General features: G+C 39.0%; 1 protein-coding gene across 5 annotated transcripts in view; it reads left to right on the forward strand.

The window, feature by feature from the left end:
- Positions 1–10297: 10297 nt before the first annotated feature.
- The window catches only part of CTNND2 (catenin delta 2), a 947950-nt gene continuing 936486 nt past the window's right edge, over positions 10298–21761 (forward strand). For 2 of the 5 annotated variants that reach the window (XM_036896687.2, XM_036896690.2), the window contains exon 1: positions 10313–10535. In XM_036896687.2, coding sequence (XP_036752582.2) covers positions 10499–10535 — 37 coding nt within the window. In that variant the 5' untranslated portion in view covers positions 10313–10498. Of the gene's footprint in view, positions 10536–11066; positions 11192–21761 lie in introns of those variants that run through there. The other 3 variants (XM_036896685.2, XM_036896686.2, XM_057496339.1) reach the window with 3 other exon arrangements.

The raw sequence follows: 21761 nt of genomic DNA on the forward strand, positions 1-21761 counted from the left end.
CCTGAAGAATATCCTTTAGCTTTTCTGTTAGAGCAAGATGGCTAACTCTGAACTCTATTTGTTTTCTTTCATTTGAGGAGGTCTTTATTTTTCCATCATAAGAGGTATTATCAATGGATTTCAAATTCTGGGTTGGTATTCTTCCTTTTCTTCATTTTAAAGATTTTGTTCCATTGTTTTATGCTTCCATAACCTCTTTTAAGGAAGCTATATTTTTCCCAGTTGTTTTCCCTACATGTAATATGTTGTTTATTTCCACTGCATTTAAGGTTCTTTAAAATCTTTGGTTTTCAACTAATGTATTATGATGAGTCTCTTTTCTTCTTTCTTTGCCTATTCAGCTAGAAATAGTCTTTCTAAGGCTATCTTTCTTTCTTGTATCCATACCTAACAAGCTTTTTTTTTTTTTTTTGAGAGGGCATCTCTCAGATTTATTGATCAAATGGTTAACAACAATAGAATTCTATATAGGGGACTCAATGCTCAATGCACAATCATTAATCCACCCCAAGCCTAATTCTCATCAGTCTCCAATCTTCTGAAGCATAACAAACAAGTTCTTACATGGTGAACAAATTCTTACATAGTGAATAAGTTCTTACATGGTGAACAGTACAAGGGCAGTCATCACAGAAACTTTCGGTTTTGATCACGCATTATGAACTATAAACAATCAGGTCACATATGAATATTCATTTGATTTTTATACTTGATTTATATGTGAATCCCACATTTCTCCCTTATTATTATTATTATTATTATTATTATTTTTAATAAAATGCTGAAGTGGTAGGTAGATGCAAGATAAACGTAGAAAACATAGTTTAGTGTTGTAAGAGAGCAAATGTAGATGATCAGGTGTGTGCCTGTAGATTAAGTGTTAATCCAAGCTAGACAAGGGCAATAAAACATCCACGGATGCAGAAGATTTCTCTCAAAACAGTGGGGGTGAGGTTCTAAGCCTCACCTCTGTTGATCCCCAATTTCTCACCTGATGGCCCCCCTGCGACTGTGCCTGTCTTAGGTTGTTCCTCCCTTGAGGAATCTTACCTGTCTCTGGCTAACCAGTCATCTTCTGGGGCCATACAGAGAGATGTAAAGTTGGTAAGTGAGAAAGAAGCAATATTGTTTGAAAAGGTTAGCTTTTTACTTCTTTGCAGATTTATGCCCTGTGGCTTCTATGCCCAGCATTTGTCTTGAGGTATCTTTACCACTTGGAAGAATTATGATACTCAGTAAATTCTATATGAGGCACGAATTCTATTTAAGGGTCGTAATTAGGAAGGAAGAAGAAAAGCTATAGAAGTAGCAGATGGAAGAAAACATGGGAAGATTGATTATTTCTTTGACATATCTTCTTGTAGAGTAACATAAGCATGTATAGGTTTTAAACTACTAATTAAATTGCAACACACATTAACATAATAGGAATTCAGTTACATAACCAAAGCAGACCTATAATTACCAGCCATCTCCAGTGAAACCAGGAAAACCAGTTAGGCACCCTAGGCATTGTGAAAATTTATCTATGATATGATGGATATTGTCCAACTGAACTTGAACAGTCTGAGAGAAATCAGACAAATTAAAACAACCCATTCCTGGGGACTGTTCACATCCCATATGTTCTTTTAACAGTAGATAGTCTGTAGTTGTAAGATTTTGGAGCGCTACAACTTGCACTTCTCCTAATTCTTGGTTGAGTTCCAACAGTATAGCTCCAGTCAAATTTGTTGTTTTACTGTATGCACAGGCCAGCTTAGATATCTCCTTCTTCATTCCCATGGCAAGTCCAGGAACTGGTGGGATGAATGCAGCTACAACTGTAGCAGCGCCTGGATCTTTGTTGAGGTTTTTTGATGATCATCTTCTGGTATGACTCTTCCAGAGAGTGCTGCTGTTAGAAGTTCTTCTTCATATCGTATCTTAGTTCATTTTCTGGGTAGCCAAATTAGGCTTTGATCCTCTGTATAAACAGAAACAGATCCTTTGCCCACACTTTGATATGCCCTTTATACTATTGTGTAGAACTCATTGGAGGTCACCACACAGGAACTTTTTTTTTTTTTTTGTTATCATTAATCTACACTTACATGTAGAATATTATGGTTACTAGGCTCTCCCCTATACCAGGTCCCCCCTATAAACCCCTTTACAGTCACTGTCCATCAGCACAGCAAAATGTTGTAGAATCACTACTTGTCTTCTCTGTGTTGTGCAGCCCTCCCCTTTCTCCTACCCCCCCATTATGCATGCTAATCTTAATACCCCCCTTTTCCTCCCCCCCTTATCCCTCCCTACCCATCCATCCTCCCCATTCCCTTTCCCTTTGGTACCTGTTAGTCCATTCTTGGGTTCTGTGATTCCACTGCTGTTTTGTTCCTTCAGTTTTTCCTAACAAGCTTTTTTAATGTATTCTGAAAATTTCAGATAATATCTTGAAGAGGCACTGGGTTACATTGTTTTTCCTCAGAAAGTATTGAGTTTCAAGTTGGCAGACAGTGGAATACCAGTAGAATACACAGACCTGTCAGACTTTGCTTTTAGGCTTTCTCCAAAGAGGTCTATGGCATGCTTTTTCTTTTCATGCTTCAATCCTAATGTAGAGTTAGCCTTATTTTTTTGTATCAATTTTCTACGGCTGCCATGACAAAATATCAGACTGGATGGCTTACAACAGAAATTAATTTTCTCACAGTTCTGGGGGTTGGAATACAAGCCCAAGTTACCAGCAGGGTGGGTTTCCTGAAGGCCTACCTCCTTGGCTTGCAGCTGGCCACCTTACCACTTCATCCTCACATGGCCCTTTCTCTGTGTGTACACATCCCTAGTGTCTCCTTCTCTTCTTATAAGGATACTGGTACTACTAGTTTAGGACTCCATCTTTATGACATCATTTAACCTCAGTTACCTCCCTAAAGCCCCTATCTTTAAATACAGTCACAAGGGGAGTTAGGGTTTCAACATATGAATTTTCAGCCAACACAATTCAGACCAGACACTCTTAGCAGATGGCCTTTCTGATATCTCAACTCAATCTTTGACTTGTTCATAAAGATTCTCCCCTCTGGTTGGACCTGACCACCAAAGTCTCCACAGCACCAAATTCCTCAATCTCTGAGCAACATGCTGCCTCCCAGCAATTGTTCTCTTTTTAGCTCCTAGTTGCCACTCTCATGAATCCAGTATTTGGTCAAGAAAACCCACAGGGGATTTCTATGTAAATTTCTGGATTTCCCTCTCCATGGATCCTCCTTCTCTAATACATTCTCTCCTAAATCACGGCCACTTTAGTAATCCCAAATTCTGATCTCTGCCTTCTCTGTCCAGGGAAACTACCACTCTTTCTCACATTCTATAAAAATACACCACAGCTCAGAAAATGTTCCGAGGGAGAAAGAGTATATAAAAGTAGGGCATCCTTTGTAAGCCTCCTCTTTCTCAAAGATAGAATCCTTACATTGGCTGCCATCCAATGCATGCAACTTGTTGTCATTCGTCTATTTTGTACCTGACATAATAGGTCTTACATATAATTCAAAGACATTTACTTGCATCTCACAAGTTTTGATATACATCTGTTGTTTATCATTTATGTGAAAATAATTCAACTTTCTTAAGTCTAATTATTTTGAAGTAGTATAGATTAAGTTCCTAACAGGGAGAATTTTCTATTTTCTGTTTCTTTTTAGTTATTGATTTCTGACCTAATTCCACTGTTGCCTGAGAATATGCTTTGAATAATTCCAATCACTTCAACTCTGCTTTGGCTTGCTTTATAATCTAGTATATGGTTGATTTTGTAATAGTTACCTGTACATGCAATAATATTTTATATATAATGACTTTAAAATGTATTATTAAAATTAATTTCAGTTATTATATCTTCTAGTTCTAGAATTCCCAGTAGATTCTTTCTCACAGATTCCAATTCTCTGGTAAATTTCTCCATCTTTTCTTGTTTTTTTTCCCTTTTAGTACATTCTTATATTTTCTTGAACTCACTGATCACTACTATTTTAAATATCTTGTCTGCTATTTCCAGTGTCTGGATCACCTGTGGGTCTTTTTCTATCATATATATGTTGTTGGTTATTAGTCATTTCTTCCTGTTACTCCATAATAAATTTTATACTGGATGCAGTGTACTAAAAAATTGTGGAAGTTTGCCTGAAAGAGTTCATTCTTTCCTCCATTAGGCAGGTAGATGACCTGGTCACCTCTGATACAATCATGGTCTTAGCTAAATTAAGCTGGGGCCACAGTATTGTTACATGTCCACCTACCTCTGTTTTCCAAAGCTCTCAGAGAGCAGCCTTCTAGGGATTTCAGCTGAGAACCTGATGTGTTTCTCAAGGCCACTATCTCAGGAAGGTGCTAAATACAAATGGTTTTCTCCTCTGCACAGCAAGATTATTGAAACTATATTCTTATTTTCAGAGACATTTTGTTTAGTTTTTTAGCCCCATACAGTTCCAGAAATTAGCAAAAGTTTGCAGAGAAAACCAACCATGTGTTAGCCTCAGCTCTATGCTCCTCCCTTCTCACTGGGATCTTGATCAGATTTTAATATGAAACCCTATGAGACCAGTAAAACCTCTACTGTCATCTGGCCTCAAACAGTGGTGCTCCTCCCAGGAAGCCTCAAAACTCAGTCTCTTTTTCTGCATCCAGAATTGGCAAAGTTTCCCAGGGAAAAAGCAGATGCTCAGCATCAGTTCAATCTTTACATCCTCTTGTGCCTAGAACTTGGCTCCTCAAATCCTTTTTGCTTCAACAGGTTTCTGATACTTTAGAAAACAGTATTTTCATTTTTTATTAAATCCAATTATTTTCAGCAGACGCATTGGGCTGCCAAAAGCTATTCCATCCTATCCAGAAATAGGAGTCTGGTCTGTTTATAATGTCAAGTAATTTAAGAAAATAATCTTCATTAAACCTTTATTTACCATGGGAGAAATCATGTAATAAGAGCCAAAATGTATAAAGTAGAAAATTAGCTATATAAACAATGATCTAGCCTTAGAATAGGAAAGTGCAGTCATGAAAGATAGAATGGGAAAATTACAGAAATATAATTTTAACTGAATAAGAGGATGTACATTTGTGGATTATAACTAAACCACAATTTTAGTTTGTGTTTTAGTTATGGATAATTGTATTATGATATTTTTTTTCACAGTTTATTTGAACTTTCTAACTTATTTGTGATGAGAATTTGTTACTTCTTAAATTAGCAAAACTAAGTCTTCATTAAAATATTTACACACAAAAAATATTTTCAATATTTAACTTTTCGCATGTGTAAATATTTTAATGAACATGTTAAAATAATTATTTGGAAATTCATTAAGAAGTCCTTTTATCCCCTACAGTACAGAAGAGATGAAAATAAAATGATGTGATTTCAAGAAACACAAAATCTAACTGGTTCATGTACATATTCTAGGCACATGCATAAAATCTTAGAAAGTATGGGAATTATTTTCTAAAATTATTATCAATGGTGCACTTACATGATAAATTATATGGAATAGCTATAGAAGTTAAGCAGAATATTTTATATAACAATATGTTTTATAAAGCCAATACAGTATATACCATCCCAATATATAACAAATAGGAAAGCCACTTGATACTTACTGGTCTGCATGTTATACATTTCTAAAAGTGAATTCCTAAACCTTCAGTGGAAACAATAAACACACCTGTTTACAAAATGAAAATCAGTGTAAACTCATCATTAGTCTGTATACAATTACCTTTACATGAAAGAAATTCATTAATGTTTTTTTACAAAAAATTGAATATTAAAATTATTTATTGACAATGTAGTATTGTCTTTGTGCCTTGATGACTGAATAACATGTACAATCAGATAAATGTGCTTTGGCATAGCAAGAAAGCTAAAACAACAGAAGTTAAAGGACATTTTAATTTTATTGCTAATATTAGTCAAAATGTATTAACTTCTCACATGAGTCAGGCATAGTGCCTTTTGTTAACTATAGGTTGATTCATTTATTTACTTCTCACAACAGTCTAAGAGGAAAGATTTTGCTTATTTTGTAGGTACTAAAATGAGAGCTTCAAAGATTTTTATGAGTAAATTGATTTCTGTATATGTAGCTTCTTTCTGTATATGTAGCTCATCAATGACTGCTGACCTGGACTTCTGATCACTGCCCAATTCTGATCAGCAATGCTTGACCTTCTCTATGCCTGATCAGTCTACACTGAATTTAGATGTTTTAGTACCAGGTTGTGACTTCTGATACATGGAGGGACCTTTACTAGACACCTCACTGGTCTCTGATTCCTTCTTTCAGTGTGTCTCCTGGTTCCTCTGTCTCTCCAAGAACCTTGGCTGTCACCACTGCACCCTTTCTATTTCTCTCTTGCTTTGCTTCAGTACTTTAGGTCCAATTTCTTCACCATGCTACCTATGTCCTGGCATAAAAAGCAAAACACCTTGAAGAGGCAAAAACAGTGAAAACCCATTGAAGAAAAGGAACTGAATAAAAGAATCATTGATATCCTAAACAATACAGAAAATTAGAGAGAAATGAGGAAATTTAAGCACAGTTACATCATTAGTATGTTTCCTCTCCTTCCCTCACCCAAAACCTCAAATTAGGACTAAACTCCATGAAGAGAAGAAATTTGTCTTTTTTATTGTTCACTATTGAGTCTACAAGTTTTGCCCAGAATCCGAACCAAAAAGGATGCTCATTAAACCTTTGCTGGAGGATGAATGAATGAATGAATGGATGGATGACATTATCACATGAGTAGTAGCAGGAGGAAAAGGTAGTTTGTGTGAAAGTGTGAAGTTTCCAATCAACAGTGAAATGAACCACACGTTGTTCTTAACAAAAAAGGCTTATCCAGATTAGTTACCTACTTTGAAAGTCTTCAAAACCAAGCTAACATTTTCTAGTAACAAATGCATAACTTTTACGATCAACAACAAGCAGTGTTTATTAGTCTCCACAAACACACACAAGTACATATATAAAATTACACTGCTTCTAAAGAAATTCTAAATAATTTGATTTAAAATTTAAATTGTAAATTTTAAACGTGTGTCATTACTCTCCCTATTTAAATGCTGGACAGCAACAACAATCGCTCATATAGTTCATTTTCCAGTCTGAGAAATTTCCATTTGTTTATCCATTTAAAAATTACAGGAATGTTATCTTCTATTTGAACCTCAACAACAAAATAAAAGGCTATATTGAAATTGCGTTGAATCAAACAAGGGTTTCACTCTCCTAAAACTGGCATATTTTGAACTATAAAATATGATAAAAAAATTTATAAAAATATTTTGAATTATTAGGTCTTATGCCTAAACAGTAAGTAAAACTTTCATGCAAAAATAAGTTTGCTTCAAATTTTGAAAATGATATGAAAAGTCTAGATACTGAGCACTTGTTATTCAGGTGCGATTTCTGTATCAAAGAACATTTTTGATACATAAACAGAAGAACCACAAAAAAAGATTTCTAATTTAGTATTGAGTACCATCATTTGAAAATAATAAGCTAATAATTTCCTGGTCTTCTAGCAAATTAGGGAATTCAGAGAATTTCTTTCTATGGGAACTAGCAGAAGCAGGAGGCGAAAGATGGCAGCAGTGAGTCATTCCAAGACCTAGCACTAAATATGATCACTTTACTATTTTCAATATTATTTAATTGTGCATTTAGTAATATCTTAAGTTACAAATTATTTTAGAAGAATAGAAATCATAAATGTTCCAATGAAATCTGGCACAGAGCAATTAAATCAAAGTAGTCCAGGGCACAACTGCTCTCTTTAAACACCCTCCTCACGCACCCTCTAAAGAAGTCTTTGGGGACAGCCTATGGCTCATTTCCATGGCTTATAGTAAATGATTAGGGTTTGCCATTGCTCATTTCAAAAAATAACTCTAAAAACCTTCAGGAAATTATTTTCTTAACTGAGATATCCATAGGCATAAAAGACACACTTATTTCATGTGGATAGTATCTATGTACCTGCTCTGCATTTAATCCAAAGTCTGATTTCCCCTTCATATCCCCCTGTCCCCAATGCTTTCCAGAATTAAAAGATGTAAAGAGGAGTACTAGCAAAAAGAAAAGAGAGAGAGAGAAAGAGAGAGAGAGAGAGAGAGAGAGAGAGAGAGAGAGAGAGAGAGAGAGAGAGAGAGAGAGAGAGAGAATTAAAAATTCTGACCAAAGCTAAGGGGGGAACAGACAGCATCCTTTAAGATACAATGTGGCCTAATGGACATTGTGCTACTAATTCGTCTTGTACCAAGCACTCCGCAGTAATTGAACTGCCTTTCTGAGAACTAAAATGAAAAGTATATAGCTCAACACGTGCTGAAAAATGGCTCTGCAGTGTCTTTCGTTACCGAAATCAGGAGTATTTTAATATGGATCCAGGCTGGAGCCCTGCCTGTGGAGGCGAGCCCAAGCGTGTGTATGTGCGTCCAGCTCTGGGGGAAGAGGGTTAAAAACGAATTTTTGCATTGGTGTCAAAAGTCCTTGCTTTATCTACTGCTCCTTGCATTTACCTATCGCTATTTTCACCTGTCTAAAACTTTTCTTTTGCTCTTACTTCAGATTATATTTTATGTTACTCCAAATTATATTAGAGAATAGCTCCGGATAAATATTCAAGTCATTTAACCTTATTGGATAATCTCTCAGGACACAAAAGAGAAGCACTTTGTTGCTGAGAATCATACGCCCCCAAGCCCCTCTGATGACAATTTCCTGTGTTCTGTCCTGCTTATCTGTGTCTCAGAAAGCAGCTCTGGGCAGTAATGGAGTGGAGGAGATCGCAGCCTCAGACGGTCTGGGATCTACAGGGTCAGGGATGGTGAGCTGCGACATACTTAGGAGGAGCATTTGCCCTGGCTCCTGGGCAGGCTGCGCTCTGCTCGCCCATGCCTTGTAACCGTCATGATTTATGAAACAGAGGGACACAGGTGAAGGCCCAGAGGACTTCCTTGACACATGACATGAGTCTTGTTTTCTAACAAGAGTTCCCCCGTTCACTATAGTGATTCTACTTCCTGTATTTCGCAGCAAGAGGCATAAAGTCGGACGGACTCAATGAGCTGTGTCACCATGAGGGGACAGGGAAAACCAATCTGAAAGTAAAGACAGCCGTGCAGGACGTCTAGGAAGACTATGCCGCAGCAACGCGTGAGGTTTCCAAAATCGTCTGGGAAAGGGGGTAAAAGAGGAGGAAGAGAAGGTGCAGAGGTAGGAAGGAAGGGTAGGGGCAAGAGGAGGAGGAGAGCCTATCACTGCAATCTACTCAAGTTCCAGACTGGACAGGGTCTTTCTTGCAGGAAGTTTACATACATTTCAGATCCAAAGCCAGAGGGATTTTGTTTAAGGAGAAAGCCTCTCCATCCGCGAAGAGCATGTTTAATCTAAGCACTGGAGGTGGCGGTGAGATTGGACTGGCACTTGTGGGGAAGATCGCAGACGGATGTCCTACTTCTTTGCTCTAGAACCACAGGATTTCAGAGGCCTCCTCCACCCAGTGGCATGCACCTTCGGCCTGCCCGCTGCCCCCCTCTGCACACAGGCTATTCTAGGACCCCCTCCACCCCTGCCCCTTTGTTTGCAGGCTGACATGTGCCCCGCCACAATACACTGTAAGCATCCTGCACGTGCAGGAAGGAGCCGGCCCTCTGAGAACCTGCCCAGCCCGGGGTGCTCGGGCCTCTCCCGGGTCTCTTTCGGCTTCCGCCTGGTTCCCCAGCATCCACCCCTCCAGGGCCAGGGCGTGCGCTCCCAGGGATGCTGGGCCGTCTCCCAGCCCGCGGCCTCCTCCCCTCTCTCCTGCTGCTGCCGCGAAAACCAGGAGAAGTGGAATCGCACGGCGAAGCGGCACGCTGTCGCGGCGGCACTGGGCATGCTCGGCACCCGGGGCAGCTTCGGGCGGCGGGGCTGACGCTTCCTCACTAGCCGGGCGCCCGAGCCGGCCGCCGACGCTTAGGTGGAGGCTGAGGCTGCCGCGCGCCGCGGGAGGAGCCTCGCCCTCGGCGGCGGCGGCGGCACAGGTGGCGCGGGCCGCGCGCGAAGCGCAGCTCGGGAGCGCTCGGCGCCGGGCGCCCGGCGGCCCCAGGCTCGCGCCCGCGGCTGCAGCCGGCCGAGCGGAGCGGCGGGCGCGGCGGCGGCGGCTCTCCCAGCCCGGCCGGCGGCGCCCGGAGGAGCCCGCGGAGCCCGCGGAGCCGGGCAGGGGGCGCTGCGCTCGCCGCGCTCGGAGGGGCCGCCGGGCCGGGCGCCGCGCCCTCGCGTCGGGAGCCGCCTCACTCCCGCGGCGCTCGCCCCTGCTCCCCGCCAGCATCCCTTGTCCCGCGGCCGCGCTCAGACAACAAAAGCGGAAGATGCTGCAGTTGGGCAAGGTCAGGACCTTGCCCTGAAGCCGGGCGGCGGCGCGCACGCCTCTCTCCGACCGCGGAGCCGTCGCCGGTGGCGGGTGCATGTTCTCCAGGAGGCAGTCGGGCGCCGCGCCGCTGGGTGAGTTGCGTTCGCGGGCAGCCGGGGCCAGGCGCATCCTCCTCCCGGCGGCGTCCTGCTCGCCCTCCTCCTCCTCTCCGCCTGCGGGGGTGGCTCCTCCGTCCCGGCCGCTGGCGGCGGCGGCGGCGGCGGCTGCTGCGCGGTCCTGCCCGCTGGGGGAGGACCGCCGCCGCACCGGGTCCCCTCTCGGAGGACACCTCTGCCCGCCGGGGCCGGGGTTAGTGCCTTCTCGGCGCGGTTGCCAAGTGGCTCCTCTGCGTGCTCCCCCTCCCCGCCACCCATCTCCCCCGGAGGAGGCGTATATAGGGCAACACCAACAATAGTGCTCCCTGCCACCCCCAGAACCCACCCGTTGCCTTCATGACGTCCCTAATACACAGGAGAAGACGGGGTGGGGGCGGGGAGGACTTCCCTCCAGTCTTTTGCCCTTATGTTCAATGTCATTACGATGTTTGGCTAGAACAAAATGGAAATACTTAGTCATATGCGTCTATGGCCATTTCTTCAGTCTCCCGCTGCTTGCCAGCCCCAGAACCTCTTTGGTCTATATTTAGCGGTTTCAGAGGAAGCGTTTTCAGCTCGATTCACAGGTTTCGGGGGCTTCTGCGTCCTGACAATAGATAGCGAGGCTCTGGAAAGCGCCGCCTGAAACCCAGGTTGGGAAAGCCGTGCATGTGCATGGGAGATTGCGATGCGATATTTGGGTGATCGGTAATTAATGGCCGAAAGCAAAGCTGCTTTTTCTTTTTCGCCGACCTTCTTCTTATTCTGGTGTGTAATATGTTTTCTTCGATTGCTGCTCAGCTGGTTGGAGCCACTACGCTGAGAATCAAGTCACAAGAGAGGTGGTGCAGCCTCCCTGATCTGTGTGGTAGGAAAACAGTCTTACGGATTTTTGGGGTGCGTGTGTGTGTGTGTGTGTGTGGTTCCAACAAAGAACAGCTACTTCCAAAATGCCCAAAGTTGTGTTTGGAGGTAAATGGGGGGAAGGGGTAGTGAAAGGTGTGGAAACAGAGAAAAAGAGGGGCAGTTTGTGGATCCATAGTGTTTGGCCCTCTTGTCTGCTTCAGTTGAACTGATCTGATTTGCTTTGGTTCTGAAAGGTGTTATTAACATGCGTGCCTAATGTTATGGAGCAGATATGTTGGTTTAGAAAAGGGATACGTGTTATAAGCATAATATCAGACCTGATTTGCATAGATTTTCACTTTTAGGAACTCTTGTGACCAATATTTAAGATGTTTGGAATTTTCTACAAGGACTTCCATAAAAATAGGGAGGTGCTGAAACTGCCCTAGCCAGGAGTTATCTCATTGTGCATCTTTGCATCAGTAGCTAGGCTGCTGTGGGGGTAGAGTTCATCTCTTTGCTGTTAGTAATTCACCTATAGGATTAAAAGGCTTTAGAGCTGCAGCACTTCTAAAATCCCATGAAGTGTTTGATATGACTCATATCCAATTACAGGGATGAACCTCTACATGGCTCTCTGGTGGCTCGCTCTGTGAGAAGTATGACAATAGGGTGGGCATCCTCAAATATGGACTAGATGCTTTAAAGTGCTGCCAATTCTCTGTGCCACATGCAGAATCCATTTTTCAAGTTTTTGGGAAAATGTTAAGTGGCATCGGTATGGGGCTGTGGGTTATAAGCTCTCAGGGCTTGAATGAAGATGATTGCAGTTGGAGTTGCATTTGCTGAAATTCGGGAGGCCTGTAACTATAAGCTAAAAAGTCTCAGTGTTGCAGAAAGACTAGCAATGTCTGTGTGGCTAGAGTTAACCGAATGGTGTGATTTGTTTTACCCAATATAGTTTGAGTTCTCTTATTACATTAAGAAAACTTTCCCAGAGCACATTGTTTTAATAAAAAATTTTCTCTCCAAAAGAAGCAGTAGGTGAAGTAGACATTCATTTCTCTTTTCTTTTTGACAATACTGATTCAGTTTTAAACATGATTCTTAAACGACTAGTAGATGTTATTCTGTGTCTCTGTATGTACGCAGAGAGCAGCTTATGAGCATGGGGAAAACAGAATGCTTTGTATACTTGATTTTTAGGTCATATTGTGGATTGAAAATGATAGCACCTGATTGAATGGCAATTATAGTAAGTACATGAGGTTGTAGCTCTAATAAAATTGTCATAGTCTTACACAAAGGAGTTATTTTATTTGGTGTGTGTATAGTGGTATAACCTAATCATTATAGATGTCACCAATGTTTTCATTGTTTGTAATAAAAGTCACACACTGCCAAGTTAGTTATTTCCATCAACTTCACATTTTTCACAATAGAGTACAAGCCAATTCTTTTCTCCCAGTGAAATGTTTCATCAGAGAGAAAAAAGAAATTAAAGTGGTATTAGTGGAAAATGCAAGTTATAGTTTTGTTAAATAATTTCTAAGGATAATATCACTTTCATAATGACCTTTAAAATTAAAAATGAACTTATCAAATGCATTACTTTTGACATATAATTGAATACACAGTGCTCTGAAGATGTTATATAGAACATGTAAGTTTCTGCTTTATCAAAGTTCTTTATGGTATGCATTTATATAAAATTGTTGAAGAGTTCTCCAGACTAATTTCATCAAGTTGTCCTTATGTAGAAAATAGTATAGTTACATTTAAAGTAATGCAATCTGTTTGTCCCTAAAGTATACTTTGTATGAACCCCAAAATCTGGCTGTAACAAAACACCTGCACCAAAGAAGGAACTGTTGCATTTGGAACTGCTAGAAGGGTTCCCTTTAAATTTTTTTCCTCATGGTTATCCACAGAAAATATGAACACTCATTTGTGATTGTTTCTCTGTGTGAACACTGTTTTTCATTTCTTTAGTGGGGAATTGGTCATGCTAGTATCACTCTTCCTAAAAGTTTTTTTTATAAAAAAAGATGCCACATAGTTGACAGAGTATAAATTCAAACACTGTAATTAATTCAGAGATGAACAAACAACAAGAGAAGATAGGCAGGTATCTTTAAATACAGTACTTTTGTTGATGGTGTGGTACAGTGGGTCTTTGCTGAGTAACACTCTCTCAAGCCCAATCTTCAGCTGGCTTCCACGGTGGTTTCCATCAGTACTTAGATGGCTTTGTGTAAATGTTGTATAGATGTGGGCGAACGTTTATTTGAGTGGGAACAGTTCATGGTACTTGTTGCTGGTTTAAAGATTATCTGATTATATGCCAAAGTAACAGCTGTTTAGATTAATGTAAAATATTAAATGTGTCATAGATGAATAGTTCCTATCCCATGTCTGCCAGTCTAGCCTACTGATTAATAAACTGCCTGGTTGGGTTTAATGAATCCAATTATATTCACAAACAATACCTCCAACATAGGAAACTCACAGAAATATTTTATCATACTGTGCTTTTAGTCCATTAAAAATGTTAAGACTCATAACAAAAACATGTAGTTATGGCACCTCCAGTTGTTTATGTTTTGATCACATAGCAGTTAAGTGTAATTTCAAGCTTTGTATCATGGTTAATTGATTTGTAGGAAATATCTTGGCTGTATTAGGGCATTGAAGTTGTACTCTATATCAGTTAATTTTTGACAAATTGGAAATAATGACTCAAGAAGTGAAACTCTGCTTCCTACTAGCTTTCCATCTTAGACAAATAATCACCTGTGTTACTTGGTGAGATTCCTGAAAAGTTGTCCATAAAATGAATTATTTATTTAAACTTATTACTCCATTATCATTTCATATCAAATATATTTCTAAAGAAAAAGTTGAGCTCTACCCTACAATGAATATATATAAATACATATATAACATGTATTAAAACATATTACTTATATATAAAATATACATGTAAGAAACACACAGTTTTTGCATGTATATCATATATGTGATATATGTGTATATATATATATATATATATATATATATATATATATATAAATATGTAATGCTATTTTGAATTCTGCTTTGGGTAGGTGCAGAGATGATGAGAGCCCTGACTTTGGGTGGATCCCAGCTCTGTCCCCTCTTAGCTCTGTCCCTTCACCATTTATGTGATACTCAGATTTTAGCTCAGTGTTTTCAGCTGTAAAGTGGGTACAGTAAGACAAATAATATTTTAAAATTGATTCAAAAGATAAGTAAATGCATAAGTGGTTTGTAAATTGTAAACATGTATACAAACATAGGAGATATGAATCTTAATATTAAGATGGATACTTTATGTATTATTAGATATGTTATATAGGCTACATCTTCTCTAACAAAGGCTATTAAATGAATATATTCTGTCCCTACTCCTATTGTATTATTACTTTATTATATAGATTTGCATATAAAGTGTCAAGTTTTCTACTCTACAACATACCTTTACATAGTAAAATGTATAATAAAGGAAGAGAAGTAAATCCTCTCTCCCGGCACTATTATTAAAAAAGATTCTAATCAATCAGAAATTGCAAAACTTTGATACTTTCTATTAGTGTTAATTTATTCACCTGATTAAGATCAAACTTTCTACAAAGATTAATATTGTGAAAGAGTATTATAGACAGTTTAAAAAAAGTAACTTTCTTGAGGTAAAACATTAAAGTCTGCTCTGTTTAGAACCACAGAGCATGAATCCCATCATAGTATCACTGTGACAAAGAATAATGAAACCTGAGACAGCTTCTTTTATTACATAAATAGAAGACCCATCCTACCCCACCCTACCCACAATTAAAGTCACCTACAATTAAAGGGCTGGTGCTTTTGCACCTTTTTGAAAATAAATGATCATTTTCACTTATCATTTCCCTCATCGTAGCTTTGATAAAGTGCCCAGCCCCTCTGGATTTGATTACGTCCAGCACCAGCAAGGCAGAGCTGCGATCTTCAGCAACTAATCCTTACAATGATAATGCTCAGATGTATCTTAGATTTTGTTACAGAATGTGACCTGTGTAACAGGAGACTAATTTATTTTAAGTCAGAAAAACATTTTGACAATAAATATGGTTATTTATATTCAAATTTATGTGTTGTTGTAGGAACTGGCAATTAAATGTTACCAGAGTACAATACATGCTATAATAAAAAATATTTCTGTTTTTTGGCTCAAAGTAGGTGGTGAGCCAATTATGTTTGGTTAAATAAATGTAAGAGTCAAAATTTCAGCAGGTTTTGCCTCATGCAGAATGTATTACTAAAAGCAGTGTTTAATTTATAGCTTTAGATGATGGAGAACAGTTAATTCTGTCATGAAATTACATTCATCCTGCATAGGGATGGGCTGAAGTTTTCTTGTTAATAAATTTTTGCTTAATAGATGATCATCATAACTGTCATTAGAAATTTGATCTAATAGGTGTATATTAAGAAAAAATGCATTTTGTACTCATTTTATAGTACTTATTCTTTTGGTTAAGGAACCCACCAATCTCATAATGGTTATTGTCATCTTTTCTCATTTAAATATGCAACAACATAAATCACAAAAAGGTATGCATTTACCTTAAATTATAGAATTTGCAGAAATGTGGGGGTCTTTAAGGAACCCAGTAAATATCACCCATAAAAGCGTTCCAGTTTCTGAAAAAGATGAGTTAATGGAAGAAAAAAAAAGAAAAGAAAAAACTAGGTAGTGACCACTGTGGATGAAATATCAGTTTTGATTAGATGTAGCTTGATGTGATGCTGAAGGCCATTCCAGGACCTTGGCCTTCCCTTTTCCTTCCTCCCCACAGGGATAGAGCTGCCTTTGAGCCCTAGAGCCCAAGCCTTGCTCTCTGCAGGCAGGGAGATCTACAGAGGAAGAAGGAAGGAGCCAGGCAAGCTGCTTCCTTTTTTCTTCAGAGGCAGAGAAAGTGAAGGGCTGGAGAGAGGCTAGAGTGTTACATGAATTAAGTTCCCTTCACCTGGAAGGAAATACCAGAAGTATGGAAGAACTGTTCCTCATTGACATGGTTTATAGAGAACTCTGTTTGTAGAATTCTGAATACAGTAGTTTTAACAATATTTTGGTTAGTTGAGCATTGTAAATATTTTATGGTATTTTGACACTCTATCAGGAATTATCACGGGAGTGTCTAATGCCCTGGCTGATTTATAGAGAGTATGGTTCATGAAATTCAGCTGATTTATGTATTGCCAACTTTAAAAAACTTATTCTTAGTGTATCTTCCCTACTCCCTATGTAAGACTTTCACTGCCAGTAATTGACTGGCCTTGTAAGTGGTGAGAATTGGCATGAAAAGGTCAGTGTCAAAATCTGCCTTCCCAAACCGTATGTAAGTGATGATCCGTGCTATCTCTTGTCCATGCACTTTCTTCCTCAGTGTTGATCATTTCAGTTTGGCTGTTGTTTAATGTTTTAGCTTTTAATAGGAGCAATAATGGGCACCATGAAGAATGAAGGAAAAAATTGAATTTAAAAATAGACATGTTTTATTTGACTGCAAGTATGACTACTCAACCTAAAAAGAGCTCACTTCTTAAAATAAATTTTATTCTTCTCTTGCAAATATTTTATTTGGACTTTTAAACAGTAGAGTTTAAACCTAGCAGTCATTACCTTCAGTAATACAGAAATTTAATATACAGGAAGAGCAACTTCTTTGGCAGCAAACCAAGTCTCAAAAAAGCCAAAATTCAGTTTTTTGTCTCTAATACAGTCCTCACTGGTTCTGTGTGTTTTGTTTTGTTTTTGTTACTGGATGAGTTGGTGATGGAGTTCTCTAGAAAGGCAGACAGGTGAAATGGGCATTATGTGAAATCTCAGAGACAGTAGAAATTATGTCACATGTGTCTGGGACATGGAAGCTGTTGCAGGAAGGCTGGGGCTTGTAGTGCATCAGACCGACTTGAGTTGTGTTGGCAAAAACTCATTGTTAAATCTGTAGCGGGAACTTAGATATATTATGGCACTTCTGCCCAAAGGAATATTATGGTGCTAGGGATTATATTTTCCAGGAAGAGTTAATTATATGGGAAATGTTCATGATACCAAAGGTTAAGAAGAAAAGCAAGGTAAAAAACTTGCGTATGTTGGTAAAAAAGGCAAAAAATATATGCATTTGCATATATTGCATATGATACCCAGCACACATACCCATACATACACTCATGCAAATAAAAGAACATAGTGTTTATAACAAAGTTTCAAATATTTTGTTCTTTATGTACTATCTTTCCACCATATATATTGTAGTTCAAAATGCATTACATCATTACACAGAAACAAAATATGTGTTTCAAGTGTTTAAAAGAATTTTTGGGATAAATTTCATCAATTAACTGAATGCCTGACTGAAAGTTAACAAGGTTCATTCTTCATGGAATGTGATTTACATGTATTTTAATCAATGCTACACCTAGATTTTCTGTTTTTAAATTTGAGAGATGTATTGAGGAAGTTTATCAAGTTGGTGTCTTCTTGAGACAATTAGTGAAATATTTCTCTCCTTTCCAAATAATGTTTTACCATTTCTAAAACGAATGTAAGCTAAAGTTCATGCATGATCTCAAGCTCCGGAAATTACTGTTTTTAGTTGAAATGCTAATTTTTACACATTTTTAAATTTAGAAGACTTACAATATTCTGTTTTGTTATTTTTTAACATGTAAGGCAGCTTTTTCTCATAAAATTAGTATTCATTTTTACTGTCTGTTTTCCATACCTTTATGTAACATCTTTCATTTAAGTAATGTGCTATTTTTGGAGATGGACAGCATTTTTAATTTTTGAAGATATGTATGGTGCTATGATTAAAGCTAAATAATTTTCATCAGGTTATTTTCTCTCGATTACTACCTAGGACTGGTGGTTTTCAAGGCCATTGATCTTATATGTTGTCAAATTGTCCTCCAGAAAGTTTATGTAATTTATATTTCTTTCAGCTAGGAGGAGTATGCTGATTTCCCCATGATTTTGACAATGCTGGGCATTATAATAATAATAACAAAAAAAAAACCCCAAAAAACAAATTCCAACTACATAAGGGGAAAATTGTATTTTCTTGTAGTTGGAATTGCTTCTCATTTAATATGGCTGAGTTTAAATATTACATACGTTTATGAGATAGTCTTAATTCTTTTGTGAATTGTCTTTTTGTATCTTCTGCACATTTCTCAACTGGTCAGTTGGCCTTGTTTCCTGATTTGTATATTTCTGTAGTAATTACATTACCCTTTGCCATGTTTTATCAGTTTCTCATTTTATTAATTCTTATTTTAAGCATAATTTTAAAGCTTGTATTTAAATGTATCCCCTTTTCCTGGGGGGTTCCTATTAAAGGAGTCTTCTATTCCTCCCTAATTTTGGGTTTCTCAGTAGTAAATATGGCATTGGAACACATTGCGGTGGGAATGCTTAATAGTTGTATCCCAACATGACTGAGGATGTAGTTCAACTTTAACTTTTTTTAGCAAGGGAATAAATTACGATTGCGTGTCATTGTCAATAGAGGGGAGATAATTTCTGTGTCTTCAGGTTGTTGTGAGGGCAGATAAAGAGACTATGTACCTAAAATGCACAGCAGAGATCCTAGTATACTAGTGAACCTCCAACACCTTAGTTATTTCTATTGTTAAACAGTAAAGATGACAGATCCTTCTCTCTAATTCTGGCCTTTGCTTTCCCCCCATCAATGAAGCATGGTTATGCACCTGAACAGGCTCAGGGACCTCTGTGTGAAAGGCTAGGTGTTTCTGGCAGTCTGGGACTTACAGGTGGAAGCTCTGTGTATGTGCTATGGTTAGTGTGCTGTGTGGCCTCCAGGAGCCCCTTACTTCTCTGTATGTTTCAATCTCGTTGGGAAGAGTAAGTTAGGATTCCATTCTTAGGCAAATACATGATTTTCTATATGGTACATACAATATGTGTACATGTATACATTTCTGTATCATATGTGTGAACCCCCCACCAACCCCATACAGGTACCTTTTTCTCTAATCACATAGGAACATGCTTCACCCTACCCCCATGCCATACTGGTTATCTGGTTTTTTATCATTGATTCTCAAATCCTAGGACAATCATTGGCACATTGTGAACACTTAGGCTATCATTGTGGGGTAGATGTGCTCTTGTTTTCATTGTCAGAAAAGGTTCACGAACTAAGGTTCGTTTGGTTGTGTTTGGCTCTTTCTGGGTGCTGGGCACTGTGGTGCTCTGGAGAGAACATGGGATTAGGACTCCTGAGTTCTGGAATGAACACCAAGTTGTCACTTGCTTTCTCTTGTGACTTCATTGTCATTTGCTCATTGGGATCAACACAGGGTTTTTAGTGACTGTGCTTTAATTCCTGTGACAGTGCTTTGGGAATATAACAAGCATTTCAGTATAAAATATATTCCTTGGAACTTTTGAAGTGATTCAAAAATAGGCTTTTTTTTTTTATGAGTTGGAGTCAAGATTTGCTTGATTGTAAAACTAAATCTCTGACTTCCATTACTAATGTGGTTATAAATCCCAGGTCCCCTAATGGGTGATATACCACTGGGTATCACCTAGAGGAAGAACTTGCTTTTGTCCATCAGTGGCAGTAATTCCTGTTATTTCTTTATATCTCTTCAAAAATTGTCACACCTAGTTGGCTTGATTCCTTGTGTTTTTTTCTTTTTTGTGCAGATATTTGCTGCTTAAAAGGGGAGGAGTAATGAAGCTCTGTGGTTCCTCAGGGATTGAAGTCTGCAGAAATGTCCCCAGAATATTATTTTCTCTCCTAGTGGGCTGTCGAGTCTGGCGCCTGGAAGGCTTTATCAGAACAGTTTTAGAAGTGTGAACTGTAGCTGGTTTTCATTTTTTTTGAGCATATTTCCTTAAATACTTTGAACAAAGTTTCAGAGAATTCTTATCACTGTAACTATATCTGCCAATAGGAAGATATCATATGTAAGTTACAGAAAAACAAAACAAAACAAAACCTTGTTTTTGTTCCCTAATCTCAAAACTTTTGAAGTAAGTTCAGAGGGAGGTAAGTATCCCTCAACGAGTTTGTTACCTAGTGAGTCGCAGTTTTAGTTACTCAGGAGGAGATGTTACTCATGGTTTATGCTCGCTGCTTAGAGCAATTTCAGATATGGTCCTTTTTCCATATAAATCTACAGTCGTTTTTTTAGCTTAGGGTGGGTTGTGTGATAAACTGCATAGTAGATGCACAGTCTCTGTTTTGACAGTTGAGAGGATTCAGGGGGTGGTCTTAGCAGGTATGTGTGAACCCCAGAAAGGAGTAGTGTGAGAAGAAGGGACAAGAGGATGGCTGGAGATGGCGGCGATGCTCAGGTGTCACCCCTTCTGCCTCTGCAGATACTGACTGCTGCCACAGAAGACTGCCTGTGTTCTGGGGAGCTCTGATGGAGGGTGGTAGTTCAACAACACCTTAAGAAGTGGGAAGGAGCAGGTAGCTTACACTACTTTTGGCAACAGAACTTTCTAAATGGGGTGGGCAGTTATTCATTGATTAACCCATTCAGTCAACAAACTGGACTGTATATAAGTCTTGAAGAAGCAATACGTTATAAAGGGTAGCAAAACAAAAACAATTTCAGGACCAGATAATCTGCCCCCCTCTGAGTGGTTTAGCAATTTCATCTAGTTGAAGAGTAGCTACTTCTGTTGTTTTCAGACTTGGATTTCAAACTCAGGTTGCCATGTTGCCTTACATCTCTGAAATCTTTCCCTTACTTCTTTTCCGTGTGCCTGTTCTCTTAAAATGCATTGTGTAATTGTCAGTAGGACTCAGGATCGTCCAGTACTAAACATAAATACTTCACATTTACACAATGTAATCATGTCAGTTTATGTGGCTTCCTGGTGGCCTGACAAATTGTGCATTTTATAACAGTGGTTATACCTACAGACTGGCAGGTGATAACGGAGCTGCCAGTGGGAGAGGAGGGTGACAGCCTGATACAGTGCTGTCTTGAGTTGAACAGGGTGTGGGAGGAAATGTAAGCAAAGCTATTCATTTGAGTTTTATTCAAGTGCTTTCCCATATTTCGTCTTTTGGAAGTGAGGAGAATTTTGAAAGTAATGTAACAGATTTTTGTACCATAGTAGATTTTGTCATTTTTGCTTATTCTTAGGAGCCTCTTAGATGATAGTCACCTGAGTTTAAATGCACATGCTGTTCCTTGCTGTTACTCATCATTTTAGCTAACCGAGGTGTGGCAGGGTCGGGATTTGGTGGCTAGATGAGTGTTTTAGCTCTGACCCCGAGAAGATGCTCGTGAACTCAGAGTTATTATCAGTTTCTCTCAAAG

Source organism: Manis pentadactyla, chromosome 2 (genome assembly GCF_030020395.1).
Source record: "Manis pentadactyla isolate mManPen7 chromosome 2, mManPen7.hap1, whole genome shotgun sequence".
Taxonomy (NCBI): domain Eukaryota; kingdom Metazoa; phylum Chordata; class Mammalia; order Pholidota; family Manidae; genus Manis; species Manis pentadactyla.